Below are 27,795 nucleotides of genomic sequence, written 5' to 3'. Positions count from 1 at the left end.
GTAGAGTTTGTAGCACACATCTTTGTGCGGTTCCCAGTTGTACACCTATGCAACACATTAGTTGAGATGTCTTTGCGCGAACGACGGTGGCCATATATACCATGATGCTTTGCCGTAAAGCCGAAAGCGCGTTTGTTGTGTGGAGCGTTTGATCGAGGTGGTGCAACGAGGCAGGAGTTCAGAAGTGCAGATTCTTGGGCAAAGCAGAAGTCGTCTAGAGCTCCGGGTCGGAAGAACATATTCCCGAGACAGGAGACTCTACACAGTAAAACGAAAGTGAGGTGAACTCGAAGGTCACTTCGGAATTCTAGCTGCCCTAGTTCTTCACCGCGGTATCACCTAGATTTCGAAGATCTCTTTGTCCTATCATCCGTCTCCATTCATCGTCAATTCCGACTCTGTCACTCCTCGGCTTCGTCAGCCATTGTGCCTGTCCTTGACGTGTATGCTCCTCCCAGCGAGCAAGCTCCGATGTCGCGAACGATGCCACCGCAGCAGCGCATTCAGTAGTTCTTTCCATGGGCACCAAGTGACCGCAATTCAATACGACCTCCTTCACCTTGCCTTCAGCCGACCCACCACTTCCACCCACTCCGGTTCCCGTTGTTTCCATTTTCTTTCTTCTCAATTCTGGCGTCGCAAGTTCAGAGTTTTTGCCGAATATGTATAAGACAGGGGGTTTCAGTTCTGGTAAACGCCGGAATATTTGGGCCGACTCAGGGCGATAGAAGGGGTAGTCTTCCTCAATGTCATCTGGGTGCATGTCACCGTACACATCCCAATCCTTCTCCGGAGCAATGCCCGACGTCCCATAATACTTCGGCCTCAAGTATGAGAAGACTTCCTGGGACTTCGGTGTCGTGAGCGTCACAGGCGTCTCTTTGCTTCCACCTCTGTCTGGGTACATCTCAGTGGGAAGATCCCGTAACCCGTACTGCATCCACTTCTCAAACACCCTTGAATCCCAGGCCCGATAGAATTTACTGTTCTCAAATTTCGCCCTTGCTTCGTCTCGCGATGTCCAGATGTCCCGACGGTAAGTTGACGGCTTTGCAAAGCTTCTGCTTGGATTCTCGGTCTGGATGACGGGGTCGATAAGGATCAACCCCTGTAGCAGTCGAGGATGAAGGAGTGACAGCTGAACCCTGCAAAGAGTCAACACCTCCCTGCCCGCACAATCGGAGAATATTACAGTTGTGACCCTCCCATGCTATGGCCAATGCCGATTAGTGGCTGGGGCATCTCATCTTGCTTTTGGTTCATAAGAAAGAGGAGGTCTCTGGCACCGTCCCACCAATTCGCTATGCTTGATCAGTTCGAGAGACTTCTCATGCAAATGCAATATTTTGAACCTACGGTCATTTCCCAATGCCTTCTCGTTGAGGACATAGCTCTGACCTTGATGAGCCAGATCGGCAATCCAGATCGCCCGAATGCTCCTTCCCAAAGCTTTCAACTCCTCATAAAGGTCGTCAAACATTGGCTCATAAAGCTCCTACATACCATCTCAGAATGTTTTAGCGCGCGCTCAAGGAAGCGAAAAGAGCTCATTGCATACTGACCTTAGGAAAGCCGTTCGCATGCGCAGCAATGAAGGTGACATCGCCCAGCGTTGTTGTTCTCTCGTTGTATGGCACATATTGTTTCACAGCAAGCTTCAAGTCGTTTTCAAAACCCACTTCTGTTCCACGTGGCCAATGTCGCGTATGCTGCGCACGCACTTCATGCTCGATAACGCAAAAGTGGGACAGCCAACGCCTTCCAAGGGTTAATTCCCTAGATGCGATTCTCTCAAGGCAGGCGTTTCCCGCACCACGGAGTACCCGCATGGTCTAACGTATCATGGGCGGAGAAGTGCCATACCAGGTATCCTTACAGCAGACTCAGTGGTGTCTTACATTTTAGTCCGGAGTAGCTAGTCTGGCGCTGAGGCAACGGCCAAATCTCGGAAATACTGTCACCCTTGGTTGGTCTCTTGTCTTTTGGGATTCAAGCATCTCCTCCGTGAACTTCGAAGTGATTATTGCTTACTCGGGCCCTGCAGTTTTATAATCGCAAACCACAGCTGTATCTGGCACTGGACTTGGCAGTGGTGTATGAAAGATCCAAACTCCGCGGTAGATTGTTGTCACCACAACCTGCTTGTGACTCGAACGCCTCGCAATCAGGATGATGACTCACTCAATTTCTGCTCGTCAGGATTCAGCAAGCCATTGACATGACCGACCAATTTCATGCACTTCAGCGACCCCCCTGAAGTGATGTAATCTTCAGTGATCCTGCTCGATTCTCGCAGTCACTTCAAAACGATGTGTCCCCGTGAGTCATCCTTCTCAAGCCGTTGCTACGCCTCAACATACCAGTGCACGGAGTCACCCACCAGCGATCACTTTTAAATGACTTCTTCCTCCCTGGCTCAACTTCGGACTCGTTCCAACGAAAATTCAAGGTAATAAGAGGAGGCAACGTCATCCATGGCGCACGACAGTCCGACCGAGGATCACGCACTCGAGTCTCAGTCCAATGCAATCGATCTTTTGAGGAGCGTTGCACAAGAGCACCTTCGGAAAATCGACGAGGAACGAATCCAAGAGCAGCACGATGGGCTCAGGAAGACCCAAGACCTGGAGCGCTACGCAAAACACAAACGACCTGGAAAACAGGGCACGACGGCTTCAAGCCACGACACTCCTCTGCCCAAGATGAGGACCGCCCAAGGCCAGTCAAGCCTTAATATTGCCTCCCGCAACGTTGCTCACTCGTCGTTCTAGATGTCCTTAGCCGGCTCCAGTGGGACAAAGACCTCGACATCACAGAATATGTTGTCGGTTATCTTGAACGATTCGAAGGGATCAAGGAAATGCCCGCAAAGAACTGGATCTCTGAGAGCACCGACGAAGAGTGGATTCCGCAACACCGCATCAAATACTTCAAGAAGATTTGTGAAGGTGGTGATCACGACGTCGTTTGGGATCGCGAAGCGCGGGTTGACAAGATCTTCGGCACTGGTGCGGGAGCGAGCCGGATCGATGAGGATGATAAGGTGGATATGGTCTCCGAAGATGGCGGTGTGAGGTTGATGCCTTGATCTGCGAACGCGGGATCGATCTAGGAATGCTTTGCAACAGCAGAAGGCGCGCAATGGAAAGTCAATTCGAAATTGATACAACCCGAAGGAGGTTCTGCTTGGCGCGATCCTTGCGATGTCACACTGGAGTCAGGTAGATCTCGGGGGCATGTTCAAGAACTTGACAGATCTCGGACGAGTCCCACCTTCGGAATTATCCAATGCTTCACAAAACCGAGTTTCGCCGTCACGGACCACAAGCACCAGCAGATGGACCAAGCTGTACCACCATCGCCTCGAAGCATACAAATACTGCCTTGTCAAGACCTTAACTCTGATAATCAAAAAGGCTACAATCCTCCTAACGAGAGCTATGAGTATCCGTGGACTTCTTCCACTGATGGCGGCAGCAAAAGCTGCCGCAGGTCCTTTGATCTCATCGGTTGGGGGAATCCCAACCCTCAACATCACCTGTGGAGTGCGTTCCCCCTTGGCCGTCCGGACTCTGCTGGATTGACACGACTAGGTTTACTACTGCACCGAAAAGAACTTCACGGGCCAGTGTGAATACCGCATGTTCCTGGACAACTTTTGTGTGCCGCTACAAGATCAATTTGTGAGTCGCTCGGGTCAAGGTTTGCACGGGCTAGCATCTGCCCTCTGTGTTCACTGACCAAGGATCACTCCATTTCTCACCAGCATGGGATGATGTTGTCTAAAGCTGAGCGTTCCGCTGGCTGACGCAATACTATGGATAGTATCATTCTATCGCTTCAATTGGGCCAAACCGCGGGTGTACCTGCAATCTCTTCAAGTATGTCTCAGACTACTGCCATCTTACCACATTTTTAGGGGATATAGGAAGGCAGCTGATGTTCAATCCCGCACCAGAGACAGGACCTGCGAAGTCATAGCCTGGTGGAAGCAGGACTGGATGAAAGATCCTGGTGGGGGTGCAGAGAACGTCACCTATCCAGGGACGAATGATCTATCCCCGCTGGGCATCAATGGCACTTTCGGAGGCGTCAAATGTCATGTCAACCCTTCATCGACCGCAACGGCGCTACCACCGTATTGCTCAGTCGGCGAAGAAACGAACTGGCAATGGCAGTGTTAGCATGGTGGCTATTGTCTGGTCATTGGCTTGGTGTCCAATATGCTCCTTCAAGAGCACTAGGGCACAAGTGAGGTCTCGCGCAGAATCGTCAGAAGAGAACTGGTGTCATGAAGCGTATCATCATCACAAGAACGTGGCCTAAAGTTGGGGCAACTTAGATAAGACGTGAACATCGGTCACTCCAACAGATTTGCTTGGTGCAATTAGCAATGCTGGGAAATTGGCAAGCTTGGGACCGCATGATGCGAAATGTTTCACTGAGGATCTTGAAGCAATTATTTACGCAAACATTCTGCCGTTACAGTGACAATGGTGTGAGAGTGTACTGTTGTGACTGGAAAGATCAATCACAAGGGCAAACCGAATGCTCCGCCGTATTCAGCTGTGGTGGAGTGTTAGCACTTAGCGCGCCTAGGTAGAACATTTTTGGTTCTCTCGCCCAAGTCGCTTCAGATACATTCATTCGCACTTAAGACTTGCCTGCTACTGTATGGGTGACTGGAGTTTCATCCGAACAATATGATAACACCCTAGCCTGCTCGCTCACCTCATTTCCCGGGCACGTATGTCCAGGCCGGCGTTGCTTCGGCGTGCGACAACACACTTGCGAGCCAGAAGACAAATCGCATCTTCCTCCAGGACGATGGCAGAAATATCGCCTGCGGGCACGGGCAACCCGTCGCCCGGCAAATTAACAGGCCGAGCCTTCTACGAAAGCATCGGCAGCCCCAGATACATTGTGGCTCCCATGGTCGATCGCTCAGAATTCGTCGGTCCTCCCTCTCACCTTTTCGACCCACGATTCATGTTGACCCGTTCTCCAGGCTTGGAGACTCCTCACTCGATCCTACCTTGATGACGAGCGCTCGAAGTCCCTCTTGGCATACACGCCCATGATCCACGCCCGACTGTTCCGAGAAAGCGCCAGATATCGAGACGAGCACTTCATGCCGACGAGAAGCAGTCTGGTGTCAAAGGAGATATCCTCAGACGTACCTTGGCTGGACGGGAACCCGGTATTGGATAGACCCCTCTTCGTGCAGTTCTGCGCGAACAAGCCAGAGGATTTGCTCGATGCGGCGCAGTATGTGGCTCCGTATTGCGATGCGGTCGACTTGAATCTGGGTTGTCCGCAAGGAATTGCGAGGTCGGGCCACTATGGTGCCTACTTGCAAGAAGACTGGGACACTATCTACAAGATGATCAACAAGCTGCACAACGAATTGTCGGTGCCGGTGACGGCCAAGATGAGAATACTTGACACTAAGGAGAAAACTCTCCAGTATGCGGAGATGATATTGTCTGCGGGCGCAAGCATATTAACTGTGCACGGGAGGAGAAGAGAACAAAAAGGTCACAATACGGGATTAGCAGACTGGTCTGTGATTCGATATCTGCGAGACAACCTCCCCCCTGAAACCGTCATTTTCGCGAACGGCAATATCTTAAATTCTGGTGATCTGGAAGCCAGCCTGGCTGCGACCGGTGCCGATGGCATCATGAGCGCCGAAGGAAATCTCTCGGATCCCACAATTTTCGCAGCGCCTCCGAAAGAATACAATCCGCGGGAATACTGGTATGGAGCGGACGGGAAGGGAGGATACCGCATGGATGCCGTCTTCAGGAGATATCTCGACATCATTTATCGGTATTCACTTGACACGGAACCTCCGACGCGCCAACCGCTGTCAATCAGAGGCGATGATGTGGATTCTTTTGGAACTACGGAAGTCATGAAATCAGAGGATCAATCCCCTACCAACAAGCGAAAGCCGGACGGCAAGCCAAGGAAACCGAAGTCGGACCCAAACATCAGAGCGATGCAAGGACACCTCTTCCAGCTGCTGCGGCCTTTGATCTCTGTTCACACCGACGTTCGAGATGCTCTGGCAAAGACCATCATTGGTGATATTGATGGTTTTGAGAAGGTCCTGGCTATGGTAGAAGCGGCGGTAAAAAGCGGCCTCGACGAGTACGATCCTTCACCGAAGGTAGACCGGGATATTGCCACTACCGCGGATGCAGTATCGGAATCTGAATTGACGCCGAGGAAGAAGACCGAACTAAAGTATCAAAGGCCGTGGTGGGTTTGTCAACCTTACATTCGGCGTCTACCTGAGGAAGCGATTCAAGTTGGAGCTATGACTGTTAGCAAAAAGAGAACAGCCAATACAGAGTTGAGAGAGAGGCTTCTAGGTGAGAAGCAACCAATCCGAAGAACGGATGACTTAAAGGACCTGGATCGACCGAAGGACCAGACTTCTAGGGAACTTCCTCAGCCTGCTCTCGTCTGTGGCTGAGGTGAAAATTGCGAACGTGGGATCGACTACTCATGAGACAGCTGTGACGTCTTGAGTGTTAGTGACCGCTCCCGGGACCTCAATCTCTTGAACCTGGTAATGGCGAAAAGCCCATCGATCCGAGAACAGCTGGCTCTTCGAGGCCCATAAAGAAGCTGATGGAAAGCGCCTTCTCAGCAGAAGTCCCAGACTGCAACACTTTTGTGCACAGGGAGATATCCCTTATACTTGGCAGTGGTGAGGTGGAAGCTGGCCGCCATGGAGACAAGGGTCGACGCCGAGAGAATGAAAAGCTGCCACCAAGACGCCAAGTTTGCAGCGAATGATCAGCAGGTCCGAATCAAATACGCCTACCGCATCAGATATCTGCCAGGTCAACGAGCGTTGAATGCACGAAACGTTTCCTTGGACAAAAGACACTGCGGTTTCGATCGTTTCTTGCACATAGCAGGTCGGCTAGGGTTCTGCATGCTTCACCCTCGACATTTGGCAAAAGCAGGGGCAAGGGGCAAGAGAGGTGACATGTTCAGAGGCCATAGAGCCCCGTTGGAGCATATGGAACGCAACAAGTCATTCCTGACAAGGCTCCTTCCTCTGTAAGCCGCTCCTGCAGAAGTTCTCCGATCAGTACCTCTGCCAGCAACGGTGATTGACATACGCCCACCACGCTGAGATGAGCTGGTTCTCTGGAGCATATCTAGACGGTGTGTATTTTGAGTTGTCGGTCCGCGCCTGAGTTCCAGCATGTAATCATACGTCCAGTCACTTCGGTGGATCGGGCAAATGGTGTTGGACAGACAGTGGTCAACTGCAGTTGCTATTTGGTAATTGTCTGAGTGTGCAACGAGGAGCATGAATGCCTGGCAGCGTCAATGCCAATGCTGGTGCCTTTGATCTATCGCGTGCCCACTGCCAACAACGGCAGGTGGCGAGTGAGTTAATTATAGGGGCCCCGGGGGCTCGAATTTGGGGTCCCGGGCACGTGCTGGGGCATCCTAGCAATCTTCAGAGATCGAGACCGAAGACAGCCGAGGCAGCACCACCGTGGCACGCTACACAAGCAAAGTTGGCAAAGAGACAAGCACCTAGTCAAGAGCTAGACAAGAACTAGACAAGAACTTTTACCCGAAGGTAAATGCGAACCCGGACGAAACAACTGCCACAGACTGTGACCTGATCGATAAATATTGTAATTAGCATCTGTAGGGGAATGACGAGTATCGTTGAGCGTACTCGTACCGCCTATCTCTGGCTCCTCTGGACAGTCAGATTGGATTGGGCCTTGGGGTGATTTCATATCATTATGACCTTGACCCCCTCCCGGTTTGGGTTATGTAGGCGACCAGTCCGGAGTACTGGCGCTATCTTTCACTTTGTGCTTGGCTGTAACTATCTCACACGCACTATCTCTAGTCTCGCTAAGGCCTGTGCCGTTTAACTGGCGGAGTCCGTGAATCCAGTCTTTGGGTTGCGTTCGCAAGTTCAAGTCCTGCGTCTCGCGATGGATTCCATTGTTCGCCTTACCTTGGCCCCTACGACTGTCCTTCCGAGCATGGTTGCGATGCTGTCGGATGCATCAGCTGAATCCTTGGGTAGCTGTTGTAGTGGCCTAGTTGCAGTCGGGCCAGCAGATAGGTCCGGTGTCTTGTGAGAGTCCAGTAATTATCAAGTGTTTGCAATAACCTCGGCCGATGAATCACCATGGCTGCGACGAATGCGCTGGTCTCTCTCGCAACTGTAGGGTCAGCCAACGTCTCGTACGAGTACAGGTCACAAGTTCGGCTCTGATGGCCGTTTCTCATTTCAGCCACGTAACACAGTCGACCCCCATGGTAGGCCGTATGCATGGAAGCTGCCGCCGAAGCTCCCTGGCACCGGAGTGACCGGGCATTGATCAACACGCCACTGCGCACCCACTACGACATCCTTATCTCTGACAATTTCACTGGGGAAGCCATTCGGGAAACAGCTCCGCACGCCAACCATTTTGTCGATCGCGTGGGCAGCGACGCCCGCAGGCCTTAGGGCCCCCGCGTGGCGAATTCATCAGGGCCGACTTGAACGGCCCTTTCACTGTGTTCGTCTTGGGTCTGGTCGTCTACCGCGCTCCTGCTATATGTGTGCCCGCCTTCGGTCGTCATGTGAGAAACCCCCACGTTGGCTCGGTGATGAAGACCTGAGCCTGATGATGGCATCGTGGTGCAAAGAAGATCTGGCGAAGCCCTGCGAAGCTCGATCCCGAAGACGGCGCCACATCGCTTGGCCCAAGCGACTTGCGTCTGTCGTTTGTCCAGCCAGAAATGGCCCTCCACCTTCCCCAAAGCCTAGTCGGGCAGGTCAGTTTCGCCAAATGAGGGCGCGCCGGCACGATGTCACCTTGCTGTCGCATTCACCAATGCGCGTCGTGAACGGGTCCGGCATCTCTTCCGCCCCGAACCACTCTCGATTCATCTGAGGGACGCCTATCTATGATTTGTTCTCACTGCATATCGCTAATGACTTCCTTCGCAGCGCAAGGGTGCTGGTGGTGATCGCATTGCTTGCGAAAGCTTGGTGCTTTAAAGCTGCCCTGGCCGCGGTCTTTCATCTTCCACCTCGATTTATTCTCCCCTCATTTCTCCCGCTCGTCTGTCGTCAAGATGAGCCTCAAGAACGACACCAATGCGCTCGGCGAGAAGCATGCTAACGATGTCCCGACCTATCGAGCGGGCTCGCTCAGTGAGCATGTGCGCGGTCGGCAGTTCAGTCTCGACCCCGAGGATCGTGCCATGGTGACAGCCGACCAGAACCTGCTTCACCGCGATCTCAAGGGCAGACACATGCAAATGATTGCCATGTAAGTTTGGTGCCACAGAATGCCGAGTCCTCAAGAGCATACTAATCAAGGCTCTTAGTGGCGGTGCAATTGGCGCTGGTCTGTTCATTGGTTCTGGCGGTGCTTTCCAGACTGGTGGACCTGCTTCTGTGCTTCTCGGTTTCATGATTATCGGTCAGTTATTCTGTGCACGCACTGCGGCGTGAACGCTAACGGTTATCCTAGGTCTCATGGTGTATGTTTCCAAGACATCGGAAGACTCCGTCCTCAGCTGACATCAAACATTTAGCTACCTCATGATGCAGGCCCTCGCCGAAATGTCCGTCATGTATCCGATCAACGGGGCCTTCACTATGTACATCTGTCGCTTCGTGGATCCCTCCCTAGGGTTTGCCTGCGGCTGGGAGTACGCCATCAGTTGGCTGACTGTCCTTCCCTTTGAAATATCGGCTGCTTGCAATATCATCCACTACTGGCCAGGATCCGAGGGGATCAATAACAGTGCTTGGATCGTCCCGCTGCTGGTCGCTCTGGTGGCTATTCAGTTTTTTGGCGTGAGGGGTTACGGCGAGGCAAGCTCACCGACAGTCCTTATGGAGAACCAAGCTCATTGGAACAGGTCGAATTCGTCCTCAGTATCATCAAGATCATTGCCTGTATCGGCTTCATGATCCTTGGAGTTATCATCAACTGCGGTGGCGTTCCAACAGACGACAGAGGCTACATTGGTGCAAGATACTGGTAATTGCAACCTCGCAACGGCTACCGGCACGGCTGACGATTTGAAACAGGCATTCACCTTACGAGGCATTCCTCAATGGCTTTCACGGCTTCTGCAGCGTTTTCGTCACCGCGGCGTTCGCCTACACCGGCACTGAGCTGACCGGATTGGCTGCTGCGGAAACGGTGAACCCCAAAAAGGAGATCCCGAGGGCGTCGAAGCAGGTCGTGTGGCGTATTGCGATCTTCTACATTGTCAACCTTTTCCTCGTTGGTTTGATCGTGCCCGAGAACAGTGAGCTGTATAGTGGCGAAGGTTCCACATCGCGCCACTCGCCTTTTGTCATTGCCATTCAGCTTGCTGGCATCAAGGTTCTCCCATCGATCTTCAATGCTGTCATCTTGATCGCTGTCATGAGCGTTGCGAACTCATGCACGTTTGGCTCGACCCGAACAATTCAGGCTCTCGCAGCGAATGGTGCGTGCACCATCCTACAATTCTTTCCGACGCTAACTTGGTATACAGGCATGGGTCCTAAGATCTTGGCCTACGTCGACAGAAAGGGCCGCCCTCTGTCTGTGGTCATTCTCCAGCTCCTTTTCGGGTGCCTGGCATTCATCAACTTGGCCGAGGACGGCGGCACGATCTTCAACTGGCTCCTGTCATTGTCGGGTCTTTCTGTCCTCTTCATCTACGGCAGTATCGCTCTGGCTCATATCCGATTCCGCGCGGCCTGGTAAGTGATAGACTGCAATTTCGGCTCTGCGCTCCGATCCTTTATGACTAACTCCTCCCAGGGCTGCTCACGGTCACACCTTGGACGAGCTTCCCTTCAGGGCCGCTTGGGGCGTCTGGGGCTCGTGGCTGTGCCTTTTGATCAACGTCGTCAGCCTTATGGCTCAATTCTACGTCGCGCTGTATCCAATCGGCGGACCGTACCTGGATGCCAACACCTTTTTCCAGCTCTACCTCGCTGGTCCTCTGCTCATCTTCCTATTCTTGTGTTGGAAGATCTACAGCTGGTTCGCCCGGCCGGCAGACCGCGCGTTATTCATCAGAGCCAAGGATATCGATATCTACACCGGCATGCGGGAGGAACAGCGAAGCAGGATCAGTGGCATGGGGGTGTCGGAGGACGAGAGGCGCGCTAGCATCATGGAGCTGCAGGAGGAAAAGAAGAAGAGAGGTCCTAAGGACTGGCTTATGGCTGCTGTTAGAAACATTATCTAAGCTGGTCATGAGTCGGGCCCGATCATCATGTCCGAGCCAGCGATTTGTAGTCGCATGAGTGACAACAAGCGATGGAGGCCGGAGCTGGTGAGGGCAGGTCACGTGGCACATCACGTGCGTCAAGCTTGGCATTGCGCTGCCTTGGGCCTCCAGCTTCTTGCTCGCACACTCAATAATTACAAACTACCGACTGCAATCGACCACGGTTAAGATTGTCCACTGACACTGCTCGAGAAGGCTTCTTTGCCTCTGAATCTGTTTCCGTGGTGAATAGTTCCCATGAGTTTGTACGATCACGCGCCGACTCACAGTCTGCCGCATGCGGACGGTGAAAGACCCTCGACATATACGCAAACCAAATGATGATAGTGAAGCATTCCCCAACCATGAACAATGAACCCAAACGATTCTGACCCGAAGAATACGCCTGCAGCTTTTTCCTGCATAGAAGGACCTGGTCCGGCCGAGTCCCGTGCGACGCGCCCGGCCATGATCAAACTGACGCGAACTGCCAACTCCTCGAGGCAGGTTTTGTGTTCAGCACAGCACAGGGCACAATGAGGCGCGGCCCATGGCTTGGAAGGCCGGAAGGAATGCCGCAGCGACTGATGAGAATGAATCGTCTGCGGCTTTCATGCTTTGGGAATGGCTACTTCCACCGTCACTTGCCACGATGTCTTCCTTGTTCGGTGTCCAGCTTGCCTGCCCTTGCGCAACAACAGCTTCCTTGCAATACCCGTCCTTGTACAAGCGCGATCAGGACTTTTTCTTGTTTTGGTTCATTTGCTTGGGCTCGAAACGCAGCATTGTAAGTGCATATCCATTGCTTTTTGACTTCTGTTTCAACGATAATTAGGAGGAAGACTTCGTCCCCCACATCATGACACAGACTTATATACACATCCGGCCCCAAATGGATATACCAGCGCCCAGTGTTTCTGGAGGAAGATCTTCACGTTCATTCCGCGATGTTTGCAGCATTCCATCCACGCTGCAGAATTGGTTGTTCCGCCTCAGGGTGAACTATGTCGCCAAGCAGAAGCAGTTGCCGTCGGGCCAGGCTCTCGTCGGACATAAAAACCGTGCCCTGCTTCGCACATTCCTCTTGATATCAACTGCTTGGACATGGTCTTATGCAATGAAAACAGCCAATGATGCTGCTCAACCTCAACTCAGGTTTGTGCGCAAATTCCGCAAGCAGCTACTCGCGAAAAACAACCATCGTGACAAAGACTTTCTCCTCAATGGCCGAATACTGGCCAGAGCTCTTCAGCTATAAGTCCTCGAGCACGACGAGGTCGGTTGAAGCGTGTCCTGACAACCGTATCGACTCTTGATCAGCGTCGGGACTCCAGCAGCAGGGTGTAGTGTAAAGTACTTCCTGTCTTGTTGTCGCACCTTCCAGTGTAAGTCCTCTACCTTGAAAGCTGCCTGCTACCAAGCTGACGTGCCAGAGTTTCCCCCGTGCCCTGGAGCGACTATGGATCCCTCGAGGACTCCTGCTTCGCGGCCCCAACGTAGCGCTCTTCCCGTTAATCGCCGGGCTGCGTTTCAGGCCAACCCCCGCCACGCGCCATTCCCCGTGACCCCTGAGGAGCAACGGCAGCGCCTCACGGCCATGAGGAACCAAATCGGCTATCCTGACATCTTGGACACCACGCTGCGGTTTCATCTGATGCATGTCACGGTCAACTGGGACGTCGATCGTGCTGTGATGCATTACTGGGAGACCGAAAACGCCGCCAATGCACCGCCGGCGAGACCAAGGTCTGGGGTTCGCACGGACTCCACTGTGGAACGAGAACGCCGCCGCACGGTTCATCGCATGCAGCGCAGACTGCGGAGAGGACAGCCGGCGCAGCTCCCGGAAGAGATGCTACTCGCGCCCGAAGATGGTGGGCAGCAAGTCGTGCCCCCGGCCCCGGCACCGTTGTCCGCAGAGCGAGCCACTACCAATGCGGTGATGATGACGATGTTCAATCAGCATCGCTTCAACCGGGCTGACGCCGCCGCCGACATCGACCGCCGTAACGGTTACTACAACGGTATCGTCGACGAAATTGCCCGCCTTCGATCTCGGCCCGATGGTCAGATGGCTCGGGATGAACGTCTGGCTCTGTTCCTCTCCATCACGGCAACGAACAGCGTGTTTGCGGCCCAGGAATTCCTCAGCAGACATCGCTGGGACATCGCGGTCGCCATTGATGAGTGGATCCGCACTGGCAGGATCCCTCTGGCGTTCCCTCCCTTCAAAAGTCTCCGAAGCGGACGCCCCAACACTAACCATGGCCTACGGGGCGTCAATGCCAATTGGCCTCGTCGTGTCATGCACGGCACCATTCTGGAGTCAAGAGCCGAGCTTGACGCCTTCGACCGATACAACGCTGACCCCAACCAACCCATCCGAACCCCCCACCAACCCTACGACGACGAGGATCAGGTGGATTCGGATGTCGAGGACGCTCATAGCGCTCCACTGACAAATGGTGCGCGCACCTGTGGTCGGCCCCTTGATACTGGTACTCCAGTCCCCGGCCAGGAGTACACCGATGTTGGTCGTGGTCGCAAGCGAAAACGGATCCCCTCGGGGTTCGTCATCAACCCCGATCGCACCCCTGCTAGACTCCACTGCCCCGATCCGACCAAGTTGTACATCGAGACCATAACAAAGGGCAAGTACAAAATCCGCTACTTCGAGGGCAAGTGCCGGATCAAGGGTGCCGCCAAGGGGCAGAAGAGAGACTGGCCATTCCTCTGGGACGACGAGAATGCCGACACCACCAAAGGGGTCGAATTCGACTGGCACGACAAGGAACACCTGGCGAAATTGAACAGGTGGAGGAACAATGCCTACACCGAGGTCACCGGCTCCACCGTCAGAGAGCCCGTCGGCGACAAGTTCAACAAGTACGAGCAAGACTGGCTCCGTGAGCAAGAGGCAATGGCCCTTGAAGAGAAATACCACCAACTTGCCCAGCAAGGTGCCGCTGCCGGTTTCCGGAATGGCAACAACTTTCCTATGGGAATGTCCGACCAGGAGGTTCAGGACCTCACTCAGCGGTTCAACTCCACGTTTGCCGGCAAGTCCAAATACGACAAGCTCATTTACCGTTGCAATCGCCTGCCACCGAGACCGGATGGTTCCTTCCCTGCCGGGGCTTTTCGATACACGCCACAAACGGTCACAAAGGACATGAGGCACGTTGGCACCGTGCCTCGTCCCGCTCGCACTGCGACCGTCATCAAACAACAGCGCCACAGAATCCTCAACCTTGCCAAGCACTTCATGTTCAGTTATGAGTGGAAGGAAAGCTATGGCGTTGAGGATGAGATCGACCTGGTCGATGAATCTGATTCGGACTTTGTTGACGAGGATGATGATGATGACGAGGATGATGATGATGACCAAGGTGGTGACGATGATGGGGATGACGATGACGACGACGACGGCACTGGCGCGGGTGCTAGTGGTAGTGGCAGTGGTAGTGGGGCTGCCGGCCATGCGAACAATGGGAATGCAGGCGATGGCAATGAGGACGACGACGACGATGATGATGATGATGCTCCTCCTGCAGACGCCGCTGATGGCACTGGTGCATGTGGTGCTGGCGACAGAGATGAAGCTGTGGATATTCTGCAGAACTTCCTCTCCAAGAAACGGAAGCGATAGAGTGTCCAAGTGGTTGCTTGTCAGTGAGAAGATTTGAGGGCAATATTGTTCAAGAGAGAGATTGTCCTAGTAACGGAGTGATCCAAGTGAGAGTGATTGTTCGAATGAGAACGCGGAAAGGTCCGAGGGAGGCAGGGGTCCAAGTGAGGAACAGTAAAACGACCAAACGCAAAGAGTAGATTCAAGGTAATGTTCGCCTGATGAGACTGATCGAGTATCTATCGAGTTAGAGTTCCAAGTATATAGAGAACGGAGACTAAATTGACTATTCTCTACTCGAGTACCAAGTATGTCGAATGTGTCAAGGTCGAGATGAAGGACGAAGCAAACCGCGTGTGCAATTCGAATAAAACTGAAATGAGTGACCTTATGTACTTGGAGCTGAGCGAAGTCTCAACATTCTCCAGCCATCACGCCTCCGAAAGGTCTCGCCGACGATGGAACCACTGTCACAGTGTCACTTACAGTCCACTAAGCTGAACAGAACAACGTTAGAAAGGCGTGAGAGCATGGCTACTACCGAACGGAGCAGTAAGCATCTTCTAGGTTCTCAGGAATCATAACATTCGACCAACAACCTTGTATTTGTATCGTTTTATCTGTTTGTCTGTCTGTGTCTTTCTGCCGTCGTGCGTCGGAAGGGTGTAAATACTTACCTGTTCGTCCACTTACCTTCTCCTCTCCCTTCAAGCAATCTACCTTTCCATATGCTGTGCTTGGCACTCAGATTGTGGTAATCAAGATCGATGGTTCTTCAATCTCACATGGGTCTGCTTCACAGCATCGATCTCACGGCTTCGATCGACCAGGCGGAAGGGGAACTTCTTGAGTTGCGTCTTGGACAAGGCATCCAAGATATTGGCGCCACAGGGGAGAGGTTTGCGGAGTTTCGGTTCACTCATCCAAATGAGAGGGCGGCGACCAGTCATGCGGTTATCGGGGACTTTGATCGGTCTGCCGCCGGCACGATGATGGTGGGAGGGGCGAATGGGTCGGCTACGGTAGGTCAAGTTGAAGTGTTTGTCGTGACCGCCGTAGAAGTCGAACAAGTTCTCGAGGTCGTCGCCGTCGTCGCCGTCGGCGTCGATGGGGAAGTCGCGACCGGCATCAGCATCAGCGTCAGCGTCAATATCAGCGTCAATATCAGCGTCAATATCAGCGTCAATATCAGCTTCGGCTTCAACATCAGCACCGCCATCAGCGGCTCCGTTGGTGGTATCAGCGCTGCGAGTGGCAGCAGACTTCAATGAGCGTGCAGATGTGTCACGACCACGGGCAGGGCCAAAATCAGCAAGAGGTCCAGGGTGAAGATTTCCAGAGATACCAAGCCGAACGCCGAGAGGAGGGCATGCAGCACCGCGATCATCAGGATGTAGCGGATGCATAGATGCCGAAAAGAGCCAGATGTTGATGGAGGTGTGGGTGAATGGATCGAATGCTTACGAACTCCGTAGCAGCTCGCCGAAGAACAAGACTTGGATCGAACTTTTGCCTGAAAGGTGGATTCAAATCCCATTCCTCGAAGAGATGTGGTTGCTGTTGGTGAGGAACTCGAAAGTCCGGAAAGCGAGGTGTGTCGAGAGGATGTAAGGATTCTTGCACAAATCGACAGCCATCTCATCTCCAGGCTTTGTGCTGACCAGTTATCTGGCAACAAAGGACAAAGATTATTTTGACTGGCGCTGTTGATTGTCTACCGGTTGAGTATATTGTCGAAGTTCTCGGCTTCACAATGCATGATTGCATCCTTGCAGACAAGCTCTGTGTGATGCCCTTTATTCGCTTCGAGTTCCAGACGGGCCTGGTTGAGGGCGCTTCCAATGAACCACAAGCTGTTATTGTCTATGAAAGTCATACCCCGGACAAAGCAAGACACTGACAGTTGAGAGGGACTTACCAAATCCACGCGAAATCCTCTGGTGCCTCTGTGTTGACGACCCACACGCTTGACGTCGAGCATCCATACTAACACGCACCCAACACGCGGGGGACGGAGGTGGACGGCACATGTGGTGCATAATATCTGGAGCTGACTCAGCTGCGAGGCTTCCCTGAAAAGGGGTCCAAGGTCGACACTACAGCCAAAGATGAAGAGATACAACCATAACGTGGGGCTGGTCTGCCTCGAGAAGGCGGAGTCATCGTAGAATGGAGTACAAGCAACGGCTTTTCTGATGTCCCGTCGGACAAAAAGAGATCAAGAGACGGATGCTCTTCAGCAAGTTTGGCTTGGAAGAGAGCATTGCTTTCATGTCGTCTTGCGGCGTTGGCCCTTGAAAACCCTCTCCACGTCACAAGGACCAACATGCTACTTGCTGCATATGAGCATAAGATGGCAAAGGGCAAACCCAAGATTTGTCGGGATTCTAAGTAAAATCAACACTGTATCAGTGCTCCTCTATGAAGGGAACCTATTTCGCTCTCCTCAATGCGCGAAACGTTCCAGAGATGACCCAAGGAATTGGCATCCGGGTGTACGAACTCTGCGTCAGCCAATTCCCACACCGAGGGACATTCGCGGCGTGACGATCGAGGTCGACGCCAAGCAATGCTTCGGCTGACCAACTAATCGATACGACCGGGTCTGGTTACCAGTGTCGACTTTTCGGGAGAAGCGTATCATACATACCACGGGGAATAAAGTGGTTGCGGCGGCCGCGATAAAGTGACCATGTTGCCTCTTGCGCCTGGCGAGTGTCCCACGAAGGCACCTGCCGAACTCACAAGATTAGTATAAAATTCCTTGTGGACAGAATGTCGTAGTCTGGAATGTTCCGCAGAGACGATGAGACATCGACCAACACTTTGGCCCGACATTTGGATTATTTCGTCTCTCAAACGGTACTTTTACCTTTCCCGTCAAAGTTAGTGTAGGACTTCTGATGCCTTATTGTGTGGAGATGCCCGACAAAGCATAGCGATAGTCTAGGCTATTGAGGCGCCAGCGCTACTTCGGCAATACAGTTTTCGTTATGGCAAGAGCGGCGACGGTCCACTGACATTAGCTTTCTGTGCTCCAGCCTCATGCGAGCAGCTTGCACTATGTTGATTGAGACTTTCTGTGTCCGAAAAAGGCATTGTGTACTCTTCAGCCCTACAGCTTTGAAAATCTTGATTAGCGGACGAAGGTTACGCCGTTGGCGGAGGGATATTACACCGTCCGTCGGGGACCACCTCGACCTGGAATGAAGTTGAGAATTTGGACCATTACCTCACCTTGATGCCATCTCTTATGATTAGTGATTGACCGCAGCTTGTCAAGCTCACAAGGCCTCCAGCGACATGGATTTAGGGACTGTTCCGCAGTCACCAGCTTGCCGGGAGACATATGAAGAACCGTGAGAGGTTTCCATGGTCAAGTCATGGTCAAGGTCATATCAATCAAGACCATATTGATCCACGAGTAGTCGGAACCCGCTGTCTGTTACTATCACTCACCATGTCCGCAGCCAGAAACAAGATCCAACAACTCCTTGCCAACAATGAAAAGTTCGCAAGTTCTTTCCCCGGCGCGCCGCAGATGACACAAATACAGGCCACGCGAGGAGCACCAGGGGCAGAAATATTAGTCATTCGTACGCCTCTTAACCCACAGCACATTCATCTCGAGGATATTGACACACGTGTGCTGATTTCCTGCTCAGTGACCTGTTTCGATCCCCGTTGCGTCCCCGAAGCTTTCTTTGGTCCGGACTTGCAAGCCGCAGTTTTCCGAAACGCTGGTGGTCGAGTTACCGAGGACGTAATACGGTCGCTCAATATCTTGCGTGCGGTCGTTAGTCTCGAGCTTGTGGCTATCGTTCATCATACCGGTATGGCCACCGCTTGCGGTGTCCCTGTGGCGAAATTTTGAGATCAATGGGCTGACGCGCCAGAGTACATAGATTGTGGAATGAGCCACGCGACTGACGAAGAAGTCCGCGCCTTTGCAAAGTCCAAGAATCCCGCAGCTGCAGCGGTGGTCGACAAGATTGACTTTGGCATGTGGAAAGAGGAACACCTCGAAGAGACGGTAAGAGAGGACGTCCGCAAGCTCAGAGACGAGACGAGCCTTGATGGTCTGGATCTCCTCGGGTTCGTACTAGATACCCAGACAGGAGCCGTGAAAGACGTTGAAATCTAGCCCTGAGCTGTGGATACAGTAAGTATGTGCTGGAACGGGCTGTCTGAGCAAACATGTTGTGCCTGAACGATAGAGTATGGGCATTTAGTACAGCGCAAGCGCAGGTTTCTTCGCCCCCGCAGATACTTGGCCCTGTCGCTCGAAAAGTTGTCTGAAATGGTTGATTGGCGGCTGCACCTGTCAAAAGAACATATGTAGTGGCGAGTCGATCCCTGGCAATACATATGTGTTGCATGTACTGTACTGTACTGTATGAGCATATTGTACTTCCTAGATGTATTCCCGACTCTCACACGCCTTTTGTTATTCAGGCCTTAAACTCAGCCTTGCCACGAATATCCACCACACCAGAAGAACCACAAGTTGTTCAACCCCGCCTAAGCAGAGATGACAGCTCCATGTACGCATGCAAGTAGGACCCTTGACTGTCGGTGCGACGAAGGCGATGCTCGAGTTTCTAAGCATGACCGTGGCTTGGACGACCAAAGCTTCAGGATAAAGGCGCGTAGATCTCTCCGCCACAGAGTGAAGTCTTTAGGAGATTGAGATCGATGGGGATCATGGGTGGTGGTTTGATAATGAGTTCATGCTTACCATTTCCACACCAAACTCGTTCGAGTCAAGCGACCATTCGAGCGTGGAGTACGCTGAAACCATGAGTGCGACTTGCACGGTGGGCCAGACCAGCGGACATGCTCCTTATGCGGAGAGAAAGTGCTTGCAGAGGGATACTCCTCAGTGTCAGCATCATGGATAGCCTTGGGCACGTTTGCTGTATGTGGTAGATGTGGATGGAGACGGCCTTGTGAGGACGATGCTGGAGGCAGTGCTCGGAAGAGCTTGAAAGAAAGCAGTGAGCGACAGGAGAGTGGAAAATTGGGAACAAAGACTGACGGAGTGTGCTAGTGTAAGTTGTGAAATGGATGGATTCGATTATTCTCCCATGTTTCCAGCTTCGCGCCATACACGGCAGCCGGGTCCTCCTGTTTGCGTCTGGGATACTCTCACTGGGCCAAAGCCGTCTTCTCCGCCAAAATGTCCAGTTCTCTGAGCGTGCGACGAACGGGTGAGAACTTCTGAGGAGACACACAATTATCGTACACACCCCTCAAAGCCGAGCGCGGCCCCCGGAACGAAGCATGTTTGCCAGCGACCTGCTATCCCGTTTGGGATGTCCGTCATCGTCAGTCGGAATCTGCTGCGAGGCAAACGCCAGAAAGACAGCCTCCCAGTGCCCATCTGGAAAGCGGAACAAGATGCCGCCGTCGGTGTTGACTCCGTTGTCTTTTCGGAAGCGGCGGCCTGGACTGCCTTGGTTCATGTGCACGTCATGGATTCCATCACCTGAGTCGAAGCGGGAGCCGTACAGATAGATGTCGGCCTGCTGATGGATAGCGTCATCAAGGATGGGTCGCAGTTGGTCGAGGATGTCGTTGTCGGGCCCGTGCTCGTCATAAGGCAACAGCCTCCCCTCTTGGACGTGAAGCAAGACAGGAGTGCGGAGGTAGTCGAGAGCCAGGGATTGGGCTGATGGATCGCGAGACTCGATCCATTTGAAACCGTAAGGCTGGTTCTCGAGGGCACGGGTCAATGGGTGTGAGAAGTCACGGTCGAACCAGTACACGAGCTCAGATGGACTGGCCTGAGATTTGACGTTGATCGCGGCTTTCAGTCTGTCGTTGTCGTCGTCCTTGAAAACGAGATTGATATGGGGAGTTCGATCGCTTGGCCCATCGACCTTGTACGAGACCGGCTTCGCTTTCCAGAATCCGTAGTCTGGAATCGGCATCTTGGGAAACTTTCGTGACGTCGGCTTGAGTGCAGGCTCTATTAATGAGTGGCGGGAGGAGACGAGCTGTTGGACGCGCTGGGGGAAGACAAGGCAGCATGGCTCGATTTATACCAACCGACTGTGGTAGCGCAGCTGAGGCTGATCACATAGTCTGTAGGAGTTGTGACTGGGTTCAGAGCTTCAGCCTCACCGATCTGGCCAACGAGACCCTTGGTAGGCAGGGAAGTATCAGATGTCAGCTTTGGACGCCTCCAACAGGGGTATCTCGCCATTGGATGTCTGATATTGCGTCAAGGCAAACAAAGGAAGCCCGACGCCACAAAATTGCCGACAGGTTAGTCTGTGTCACACGGTGAGGTGTGAGCTGAAGTAGAGAGTGACGTCGATCGTCAACTCAACTTTCGCATAGAAGCGTCTATTCTTCATCAAATGCACGGTCATGGACTTAGCATAGGCAAACGGCGTCAAGAGTCTGGGGCAGTCCCTGTGTGCTCTGACGGTCTGAGCTTGGTGTAAACGGGGTCTCTGGGCACGATTCCCTCTGTGGCCAACCAAGCATGTGCCACCGTTGAACCCCCTGTCCACAGCACAAGCAGGGAATATCCGCCCAGAGACCATTCCAGATTGACAGCCTGCTGCCTGAGCACAAAAGGCGGACATGTCTTACCTCGTATACAGGCGTGACCATCAAATCGCCACCTGCCGCTCGCCATCACGCAGCTGCGATTCAAGGATTCAGCATTTAACGAGCAGATGGAGGCTGAGGAGTCTGTAGACGGACGACAGCTTCCAATAAATTGGGAAGGCTAGCTGTGCTTGCATATGTTTGGACGGTGTGGGCGGTTGGACTGCCGTTACACAAATCCGGAGGACATCCGTTTGATCCAGCCAGACCAGGTAATACTCCGCAATCAAACTCCCTCATAAGTGACAACCGACGCAATCACAGAGATAGTACTCGTCTTGCAAGGTTTGTCCATGGGCGTTTGATGGTCAATCACTGATGCAGGTGCTCGTCGGTTAGGCTATGGGGAGAAACTCCAGACTCCAGATCTCAGCCTGTTTCCTTCAGCTCACCAGGCAGCACAGTGATTTGTGAGCCTGAAATCTGGAGAAAGGGTCCGTGGCGCTCGTGACGCTCGTCAAGTTCGTGTCCTGTTCTCGGCAGAAGCCTCAACTGACCAATTGCAGGTGCATCCTCGTGTGCGGCTGAGCTTCGACATGTTCCCAGATTTCTCAATCCAGGGCGAAAGCCGTGTAAAGGCACTCGCTGAAAGTCGCTGGGATAGGGTATTCCTCCTAGCTTACGGAGTCTGAGCGAGGAAACGGTCAAGCAAGCAACAGCGGCCAAGACAGCGACGTCTCATAGATCCGTGGCATCGAGCTTGTTGTGACGTGGCGGGGCAGCGCTGAGGTTGCTGGTGAGATGGAGCCTTAGCCAGCAATGCTTCTTAAGAAAACATGTTGGACCTGTGAGTGTAGTCGCAACAACATATCCTCATACGTTGATTAAGAAGAATACTATGTACTTGTTGTCCTGCGCCTTTCGTCATTCTCTCCGGACGGACGAGGCTGCGCGACGAGGGCACGAGGGCCACAGTCGCCTTTCCCCTCACATCGGCGTTTGGTCCTCCAAGTTGGATCGTTCATTTGCCGATATGAATTGGTCGTGGGGTGTAGACCAATTCCATTTGATGCTCAGCAGAGGCTGCAAGTCTCACCGTAAAGTACCTTTCGAGCGATAGAGGTTAGAGTCCTTGGAAAGGATTTGGGTAACAGGAGTCAAGCAGTTGTTGCAAGCAGGTCGCGTCGCTACCGATTGTTCTTCTGCTGCATTGTTTGACCACATCGGAAAGGAAGGCACAGTGAAGAAGGTTCTTGTTTTTAGACACCAGCCCACGATGGAGAGCCTGACCAAGATGTTCTCCCTGGCGGGCAAGACGGCCGTCGTGACGGGTGGTACGCGAGGAATTGGCGCTGCGATGGCGATTGCCTTGGCCGAAGCTGGGGCGGATATCATTCTTGTCCAGGTAAGGAGGGCCACTATCCGAGAGGGACAATATATCGCACGTTTATCTCGTGAGCGGCAAGGATGCTGATGACCGGTGGCTGGCCAGAGGGACGAAAGCAACAGGAAAACACACGACCAGATCCAACAACTTGGCCGTAAAGTCACCATTACCACGGCAGATCTCACCGCCCAGGAAGACGTATCGAAGCTGATCCCCAATCTCGTCAAGGCGGGCCACGACATGCACATCCTCATCACATGCGCAGGGATCCAGAAGCGACATCCCGCACATCAGTTTCCCCTGGACGACTGGAACGCGGTGCTACAAGTCAACCTAACTACGGTGTTTACTTTATGTCGAGACTTCGGCGCCTATCTCTTGTCCAAGCCCGTATCGGCCTCCGGTGCCAGGGGCGCAATCATCAACGTCGCATCCCTGTTGACTTTCCAAGGCGGAATCACCGTCCCTGCATACGCGGCGTCAAAGGGCGGTGTCGCTCAGCTCACGAAAGCGCTGAGCAATGAGTGGGCGAAGGAGGGCATCAATGTCAACGCGATCGCGCCAGGCTACATCGAGACGGACATGAACGAGGCGTTGATTGCGAATGAGACCCGGGCGAGGCAGATTCTGGAGAGAATCCCCGCGGCGCGATGGGGGACGCCGGACGATTTCAAAGGAGCGGTGGTGTTTTTGGCGAGTGAAGCGAGTAGGTACGTCAGCGGGGAGGTGCTCACAATCGATGGAGGCTGGATGGGGCGGTGAGGAGGACGACACGGAGTATACTTTGTCCTTTTGGTTGGTTTGGGGGGGGGGGGGGGTTTACTGGTAGAAAGCGAATATGTGAGTTTCGAACAACGGTGAAAGCTACACGTTTCCACGCGGAAGGTTTGCCGAAGCTTTACCGAGCCGCATCACCATCGAAAGCTCTTTCAACCATCTGACACCAACGAGCGCAGTCATCAACAAAGGATATGAGACCTGCTGCCTCATACGACCTTGATATTCGAAGACACTATGCACCGTCCGCGGCACCGCAGTCCCGAAGATCAAGTGACGTAGCGAGATGATGTTGTTTTCCTTCCATCAGCAATGCGCGAAACTTTCGTCGAAGGCTCGCCCGTTGGTACCAAATGGTCCTGCTCGCAGTCTCCGAGTGGTGACCTCTTGGTGACATGTCCTGGATCACCTGCCAGAAACCTCAATAACGCTCAATAACGACGGCCTATTCGGCAACATGTGACGTTCATTCTGTCCACCAGGTGAACGTAGCCTCAGGGTCACGTGGACACCGCCTGTTATTGCGCCCGTTATTCAGCTGTTCACCAGACCCAGCTATTGAAACACCATGGTTCCGAGTATACAAACGGCGTTTGATCAGTTGTCTTTGGACCTTTCTTTCTTTCATTCCCCTCGTTGTTCCTGCTCCTACTGAGACATGCCATTTCCAGCCTCTCAAAGAACACCTTTGTCTGACTCCATGTCGAAGGCCGACCCTAGCATGCTAAACCGCCTTTCACAGGACCTTGTTGACCGGGCACAAAGAAGTCGGAACGTAACGGCACCGGCATCACTATCAGGGATCTCGTTGGGGGGTGGCAATACTCATCCTTCTCCCTTACAACGAACCTGTATACCTATTCCAACCAACGAAAACAACATGGGTAAATTCGCCAAAATGCTAGGAAATGCCTTCAATGCTGCATCAGAGTTCGTCCACGGCCACATATCGAATCAACCGAAACCGTCGCATCATAAGAGAGATCTGTCGGACGGCAATATCAGCTACAGGGCTGCTACGGCCATGCTTGCAAGCACGAGTACCACTCCGACAGTCAGTCGACCGTACGTGGCAGCAGCGGTAGCAGGCAGTCCTAGCACTCCCCCGACCTCAGCTCCTTTCTACACGGGCTTGAACGGCGTCAATCTCGAAAGGGACCAGAAGCTCGTCCAGATGCTGTGGATGTCCATCGTCGCCGCCGTTCTCGTCGTGTTCGCTATCCGACTGGCACAGCTCTTTGTGTCATACATCCGCAACATCTCCTGCATGACGACCGAGCGGCCGTCTCAACAGAACTACTTCAGCGTCGACCGCTCCAGGCTCTGGGCATGGCTGAAGAGGCACCTCATTTACGCCCCGCTTGGCAAGAAGCGACATAATCGAGAGTTGCAGCTCTCTGGTGCTGTCAACTACGGCACGCTGCCCAGCCGAGTGCACACTCTGATTCTGGCCCTCTATGCCGCCACCAACATCGTCTACTGCTTGATTCTCGACTGGCACAATCCGCAGAAGGGCGCCCTCTACGCTGAGCTGCGTGGGCGGAGCGGCATCCTCGCCACGGTCAACCTGATCCCACTGATTGTCCTGGCCCAGCGGAATAACATCGCAATCCCAATCCTGCGCGTCAGCTTTGACACCTTCAACCTCTTCCACCGATGGATAGGACGCTTAGTGGCTGTCTTGTCGCTCATCCACTTCTTCGCTTGGCTTGCCGCGTACAAGTTGGCCAAGGGAGATCAGGCGACAATCCGGATCTTCAAGAATGCTCCGTTCCTCGACTACGGCTTGCTTGGACTAATTGCAATCGTCATGCTACCACTGCATTCACTATCTCCCATTCGGCACGCCTTCTATGAGACATTCCTGCACCTTCACCAATCGCTGGCGTTCCTCACTCTGCTTGGGATCTACGTCCATCTGGACATCATGCATCTGCCTGCGTACCCTTCGATCTTGACAGCGGTGCTGCTATTCATGGGCGAGAGAATCCTGCGCATCGGCCGCATCGTCTACCTCAACTATTCACGTGCAGGCGGCGTGACCACGGCCTTCGTCGAGGCACTCCCTGGCGAGGCATGCCGGGTGACGTTCCAGCTCCCGCGACAAATCACCATCCGACCGGGCAGTCACATGTACGCATACCTCCCCTGCGTGTCTCTGTGGATGTCCCACCCCTTCTCGGTCGCATGGACGAACGTCGAGTCTGAACCTCCGATTGCAGACCACGATCTCTTACCCCACCGACCTTCCACGCCAAACTCCCTAGAACGACAATCGGTCATGAATCTAGTGAGGCAGGCTCCGACGAGTATATCGTTAGTCATTGTCGCACGCACAGGCATGACGAAGCAACTGTACGACAAGGCCCGCGCCGCTCCAGAGGGGCAGCTCAAACTGCGAGGCTTCCTCGAGGGCCCCTACGCCGGACACGACTCGCTGGTCAGCTACGGCACGGTGGTCATGTTCGCCGGCGGCGGCGGCATCACGCACCATCTGATCCAGATCCGGCATTTGCTGGCCGGCGCGCGGGCTCAAACGGTGGCGACCCGCCGGATCGTGCTGGTCTGGTCGATCCGCGACGTCGAGTGCATGGAGTGGGTGAAGCCGTGGATGAACGAGATCCTGCACATGGAGGGCCGGCGCGACGTGCTGATGATCCGGGTGCACGTGAGTCAGCCGACGAGACGGATCGATCGGAGCAAGAGCAAGAGCAAGCCCACCATGCAGATCATCCAAGGGCGGTGCGATCCCGGTGCTGTGCTTGATGAGATCTTGCCCACCAGGATTGGAGCCACTATGGTGAGTGTGTGTGGGCCTGGGGCTTTGGCTGACGAAGTCCGAGCAGCCGTCAGGAGCAGGATTGGTCTGGGGAACCTGGAGTTGAACGAAGAGAGCTTCACATGGTAGGCGGGTTGTAGTCCTGAAAGTCAAGTTCACACGGACGTTACGACTCGCCTTGTACATAGCCTGGCGCTGGAAGCTGGGATGATGATGAATCAACGTAAATAATTTCACTTCATGCTTCCGGGTTTCGGCTGGTGATGCTCACAGCGTCAGGGGAGATGATGAATCAACGTAATAATTTCACTTCACGCATCCGAGTTTTTTTGATGGTGACGCTCCCAGCGCCAGGACGGACGCCGACCCGACGTTAATGGTCGCCTTTCGCGCACGTACTTTCTCGTAGTGTCGCCGGTGTTTCTCTCAGTGCAGGTCGTGAGCTCGCTGCCAAGTATGCTCAAGCTTCGACAGGAAAGTGAGTACTCCGTACCGAACACCTACTGTAGTACCTCCATCGTGAAGATTAGATCCTCCACATTGGGTACAAATTACCTTTAGGCCGTGAGACAGACCTGACGACTGCTGTGTCGTGTCGCAGTTCGGGGCACTTCGATCACAGTCCCGATGGTCTGGAAGGTGGAAGGGCGCGCGGTCCACGGCCTTGCTTGGTGTCTTTTTACTGTACCTCGTTCAAGCCGCTTGCCTTGACACAGTCCATGTCAACCAATGTCATCTCAGCAGCTACTCATTTCAATTTTCTCCTTTTTGATATGCTTCCAGCAGGCGCTGGCGCTATCGCCATGGTATCAGGAACGCCTGCCCGGCTCTTCGGGTGTTCTCAGAGCTTCCTTTGAATTTGAAATTCATCTCGATCTCGACGTTGATGTTGTTGATGTTGTCCGCCGTCGTCGCCGTCATAAAACAGCAAGTCCTCAAGTGAACACATACATGCATACTGACTGACTGGGAGGTTGAGAAAAGAGAAAGAGAGCCGTGAAGGGGATGTGATCAAATGATCAAGCGAAGCGACCAACGAGAGATGTGGACGCACTGTACGGAGTACATGACACGGTACCAGCTAGATAGCCTACGAAGTGACTAGTACTCCATATTCGTTGGCACTAGGTAGGCTACACTACACTACACTACACTACACTACATCATACTTCACATTCATCCCTACGGTGCTACTGCTGGTGCTACTGCTACAGCCACATCTACGAGTACAGCTCCTGCATAACTACCTACCTACTCCGTACTTGCCCATTAGTTGTGGCATTGGTTACCTCTGTAGCCCACGCAGGTAGGTAGCGTGTTGCATCACTCGACTCGACTCGACTCGAGATGCTGTCTGATTTTCAACGTTGACGTCGACGTGAAGTCACGTCA

General features: G+C 53.3%; 10 protein-coding genes across 10 annotated transcripts; 7 read left to right on the top strand and 3 right to left on the bottom strand.

Annotated features, from left to right (window-relative positions):
- Positions 1-316: 316 nt before the first annotated feature.
- Positions 317-1,829, bottom strand: G647_08879 (uncharacterized protein; the record flags this gene model as incomplete). The annotated part of the gene is made up of 4 exons (XM_008733185.1): positions 317-1,145; positions 1,193-1,301; positions 1,357-1,495; positions 1,563-1,829. The coding sequence occupies 4 exons, from the start codon at positions 1,827-1,829 to the stop codon at positions 317-319; spliced, it is 1,344 nt and encodes a 447-aa protein (XP_008731407.1).
- A 645-nt stretch (positions 1,830-2,474) lies between these two features.
- On the top strand, positions 2,475-3,088 carry G647_08878 (uncharacterized protein; the record flags this gene model as incomplete). Its single annotated transcript, XM_008733184.1, has 2 exons — positions 2,475-2,750; positions 2,792-3,088. The coding sequence occupies 2 exons, from the start codon at positions 2,475-2,477 to the stop codon at positions 3,086-3,088; spliced, it is 573 nt and encodes a 190-aa protein (XP_008731406.1).
- A 1,739-nt stretch (positions 3,089-4,827) lies between these two features.
- On the top strand, positions 4,828-6,484 carry G647_08877 (uncharacterized protein; the record flags this gene model as incomplete). Its single annotated transcript, XM_008733183.1, has 2 exons — positions 4,828-4,953; positions 5,009-6,484. 2 exons carry the CDS (start codon positions 4,828-4,830, stop codon positions 6,482-6,484), a joined length of 1,602 nt encoding a protein of 533 aa, XP_008731405.1.
- Positions 6,485-9,123: 2,639 nt separating this feature from the next.
- On the top strand, positions 9,124-11,250 carry G647_08876 (uncharacterized protein; the record flags this gene model as incomplete). The annotated part of the gene is made up of 7 exons (XM_008733182.1): positions 9,124-9,320; positions 9,379-9,477; positions 9,589-9,886; positions 9,919-10,040; positions 10,091-10,497; positions 10,546-10,756; positions 10,818-11,250. The coding sequence occupies 7 exons, from the start codon at positions 9,124-9,126 to the stop codon at positions 11,248-11,250; spliced, it is 1,767 nt and encodes a 588-aa protein (XP_008731404.1).
- Positions 11,251-12,868: 1,618 nt separating this feature from the next.
- Positions 12,869-14,920, top strand: G647_08875 (uncharacterized protein; the record flags this gene model as incomplete). The annotated part of the gene is made up of 1 exon (XM_008733181.1): positions 12,869-14,920. The coding sequence occupies one exon, from the start codon at positions 12,869-12,871 to the stop codon at positions 14,918-14,920; it is 2,052 nt and encodes a 683-aa protein (XP_008731403.1).
- A 695-nt stretch (positions 14,921-15,615) lies between these two features.
- G647_08874 (uncharacterized protein) lies at positions 15,616-16,305 on the bottom strand (the record flags this gene model as incomplete). Its single annotated transcript, XM_008733180.1, has 2 exons — positions 15,616-15,630; positions 15,685-16,305. The coding sequence occupies 2 exons, from the start codon at positions 16,303-16,305 to the stop codon at positions 15,616-15,618; spliced, it is 636 nt and encodes a 211-aa protein (XP_008731402.1).
- A 2,054-nt stretch (positions 16,306-18,359) lies between these two features.
- Positions 18,360-19,043, top strand: G647_08873 (uncharacterized protein; the record flags this gene model as incomplete). The annotated part of the gene is made up of 3 exons (XM_008733179.1): positions 18,360-18,495; positions 18,565-18,732; positions 18,805-19,043. 3 exons carry the CDS (start codon positions 18,360-18,362, stop codon positions 19,041-19,043), a joined length of 543 nt encoding a protein of 180 aa, XP_008731401.1.
- Positions 19,044-20,151: 1,108 nt separating this feature from the next.
- On the bottom strand, positions 20,152-20,832 carry G647_08872 (uncharacterized protein; the record flags this gene model as incomplete). The annotated part of the gene is made up of 1 exon (XM_008733178.1): positions 20,152-20,832. The coding sequence occupies one exon, from the start codon at positions 20,830-20,832 to the stop codon at positions 20,152-20,154; it is 681 nt and encodes a 226-aa protein (XP_008731400.1).
- A 1,904-nt stretch (positions 20,833-22,736) lies between these two features.
- G647_08871 (2-deoxy-D-gluconate 3-dehydrogenase) lies at positions 22,737-23,609 on the top strand (the record flags this gene model as incomplete). Its single annotated transcript, XM_008733177.1, has 2 exons — positions 22,737-22,865; positions 22,953-23,609. The coding sequence occupies 2 exons, from the start codon at positions 22,737-22,739 to the stop codon at positions 23,607-23,609; spliced, it is 786 nt and encodes a 261-aa protein (XP_008731399.1).
- Positions 23,610-24,504: 895 nt separating this feature from the next.
- Positions 24,505-26,532, top strand: G647_08870 (uncharacterized protein; the record flags this gene model as incomplete). Its single annotated transcript, XM_008733176.1, has 1 exon — positions 24,505-26,532. One exon carries the CDS (start codon positions 24,505-24,507, stop codon positions 26,530-26,532), a length of 2,028 nt encoding a protein of 675 aa, XP_008731398.1.
- Between the last annotated feature and the right edge of the window lie 1,263 nt (positions 26,533-27,795).

The sequence above is a fragment of the Cladophialophora carrionii genome (genome assembly GCF_000365165.1).
Source record: "Cladophialophora carrionii CBS 160.54 unplaced genomic scaffold supercont1.8, whole genome shotgun sequence".
Lineage (NCBI taxonomy): Eukaryota > Fungi > Ascomycota > Eurotiomycetes > Chaetothyriales > Herpotrichiellaceae > Cladophialophora > Cladophialophora carrionii.
Note: the sequence above shows the minus strand (reverse complement) of the source record. Positions and strands in the feature narration are given on the sequence as shown.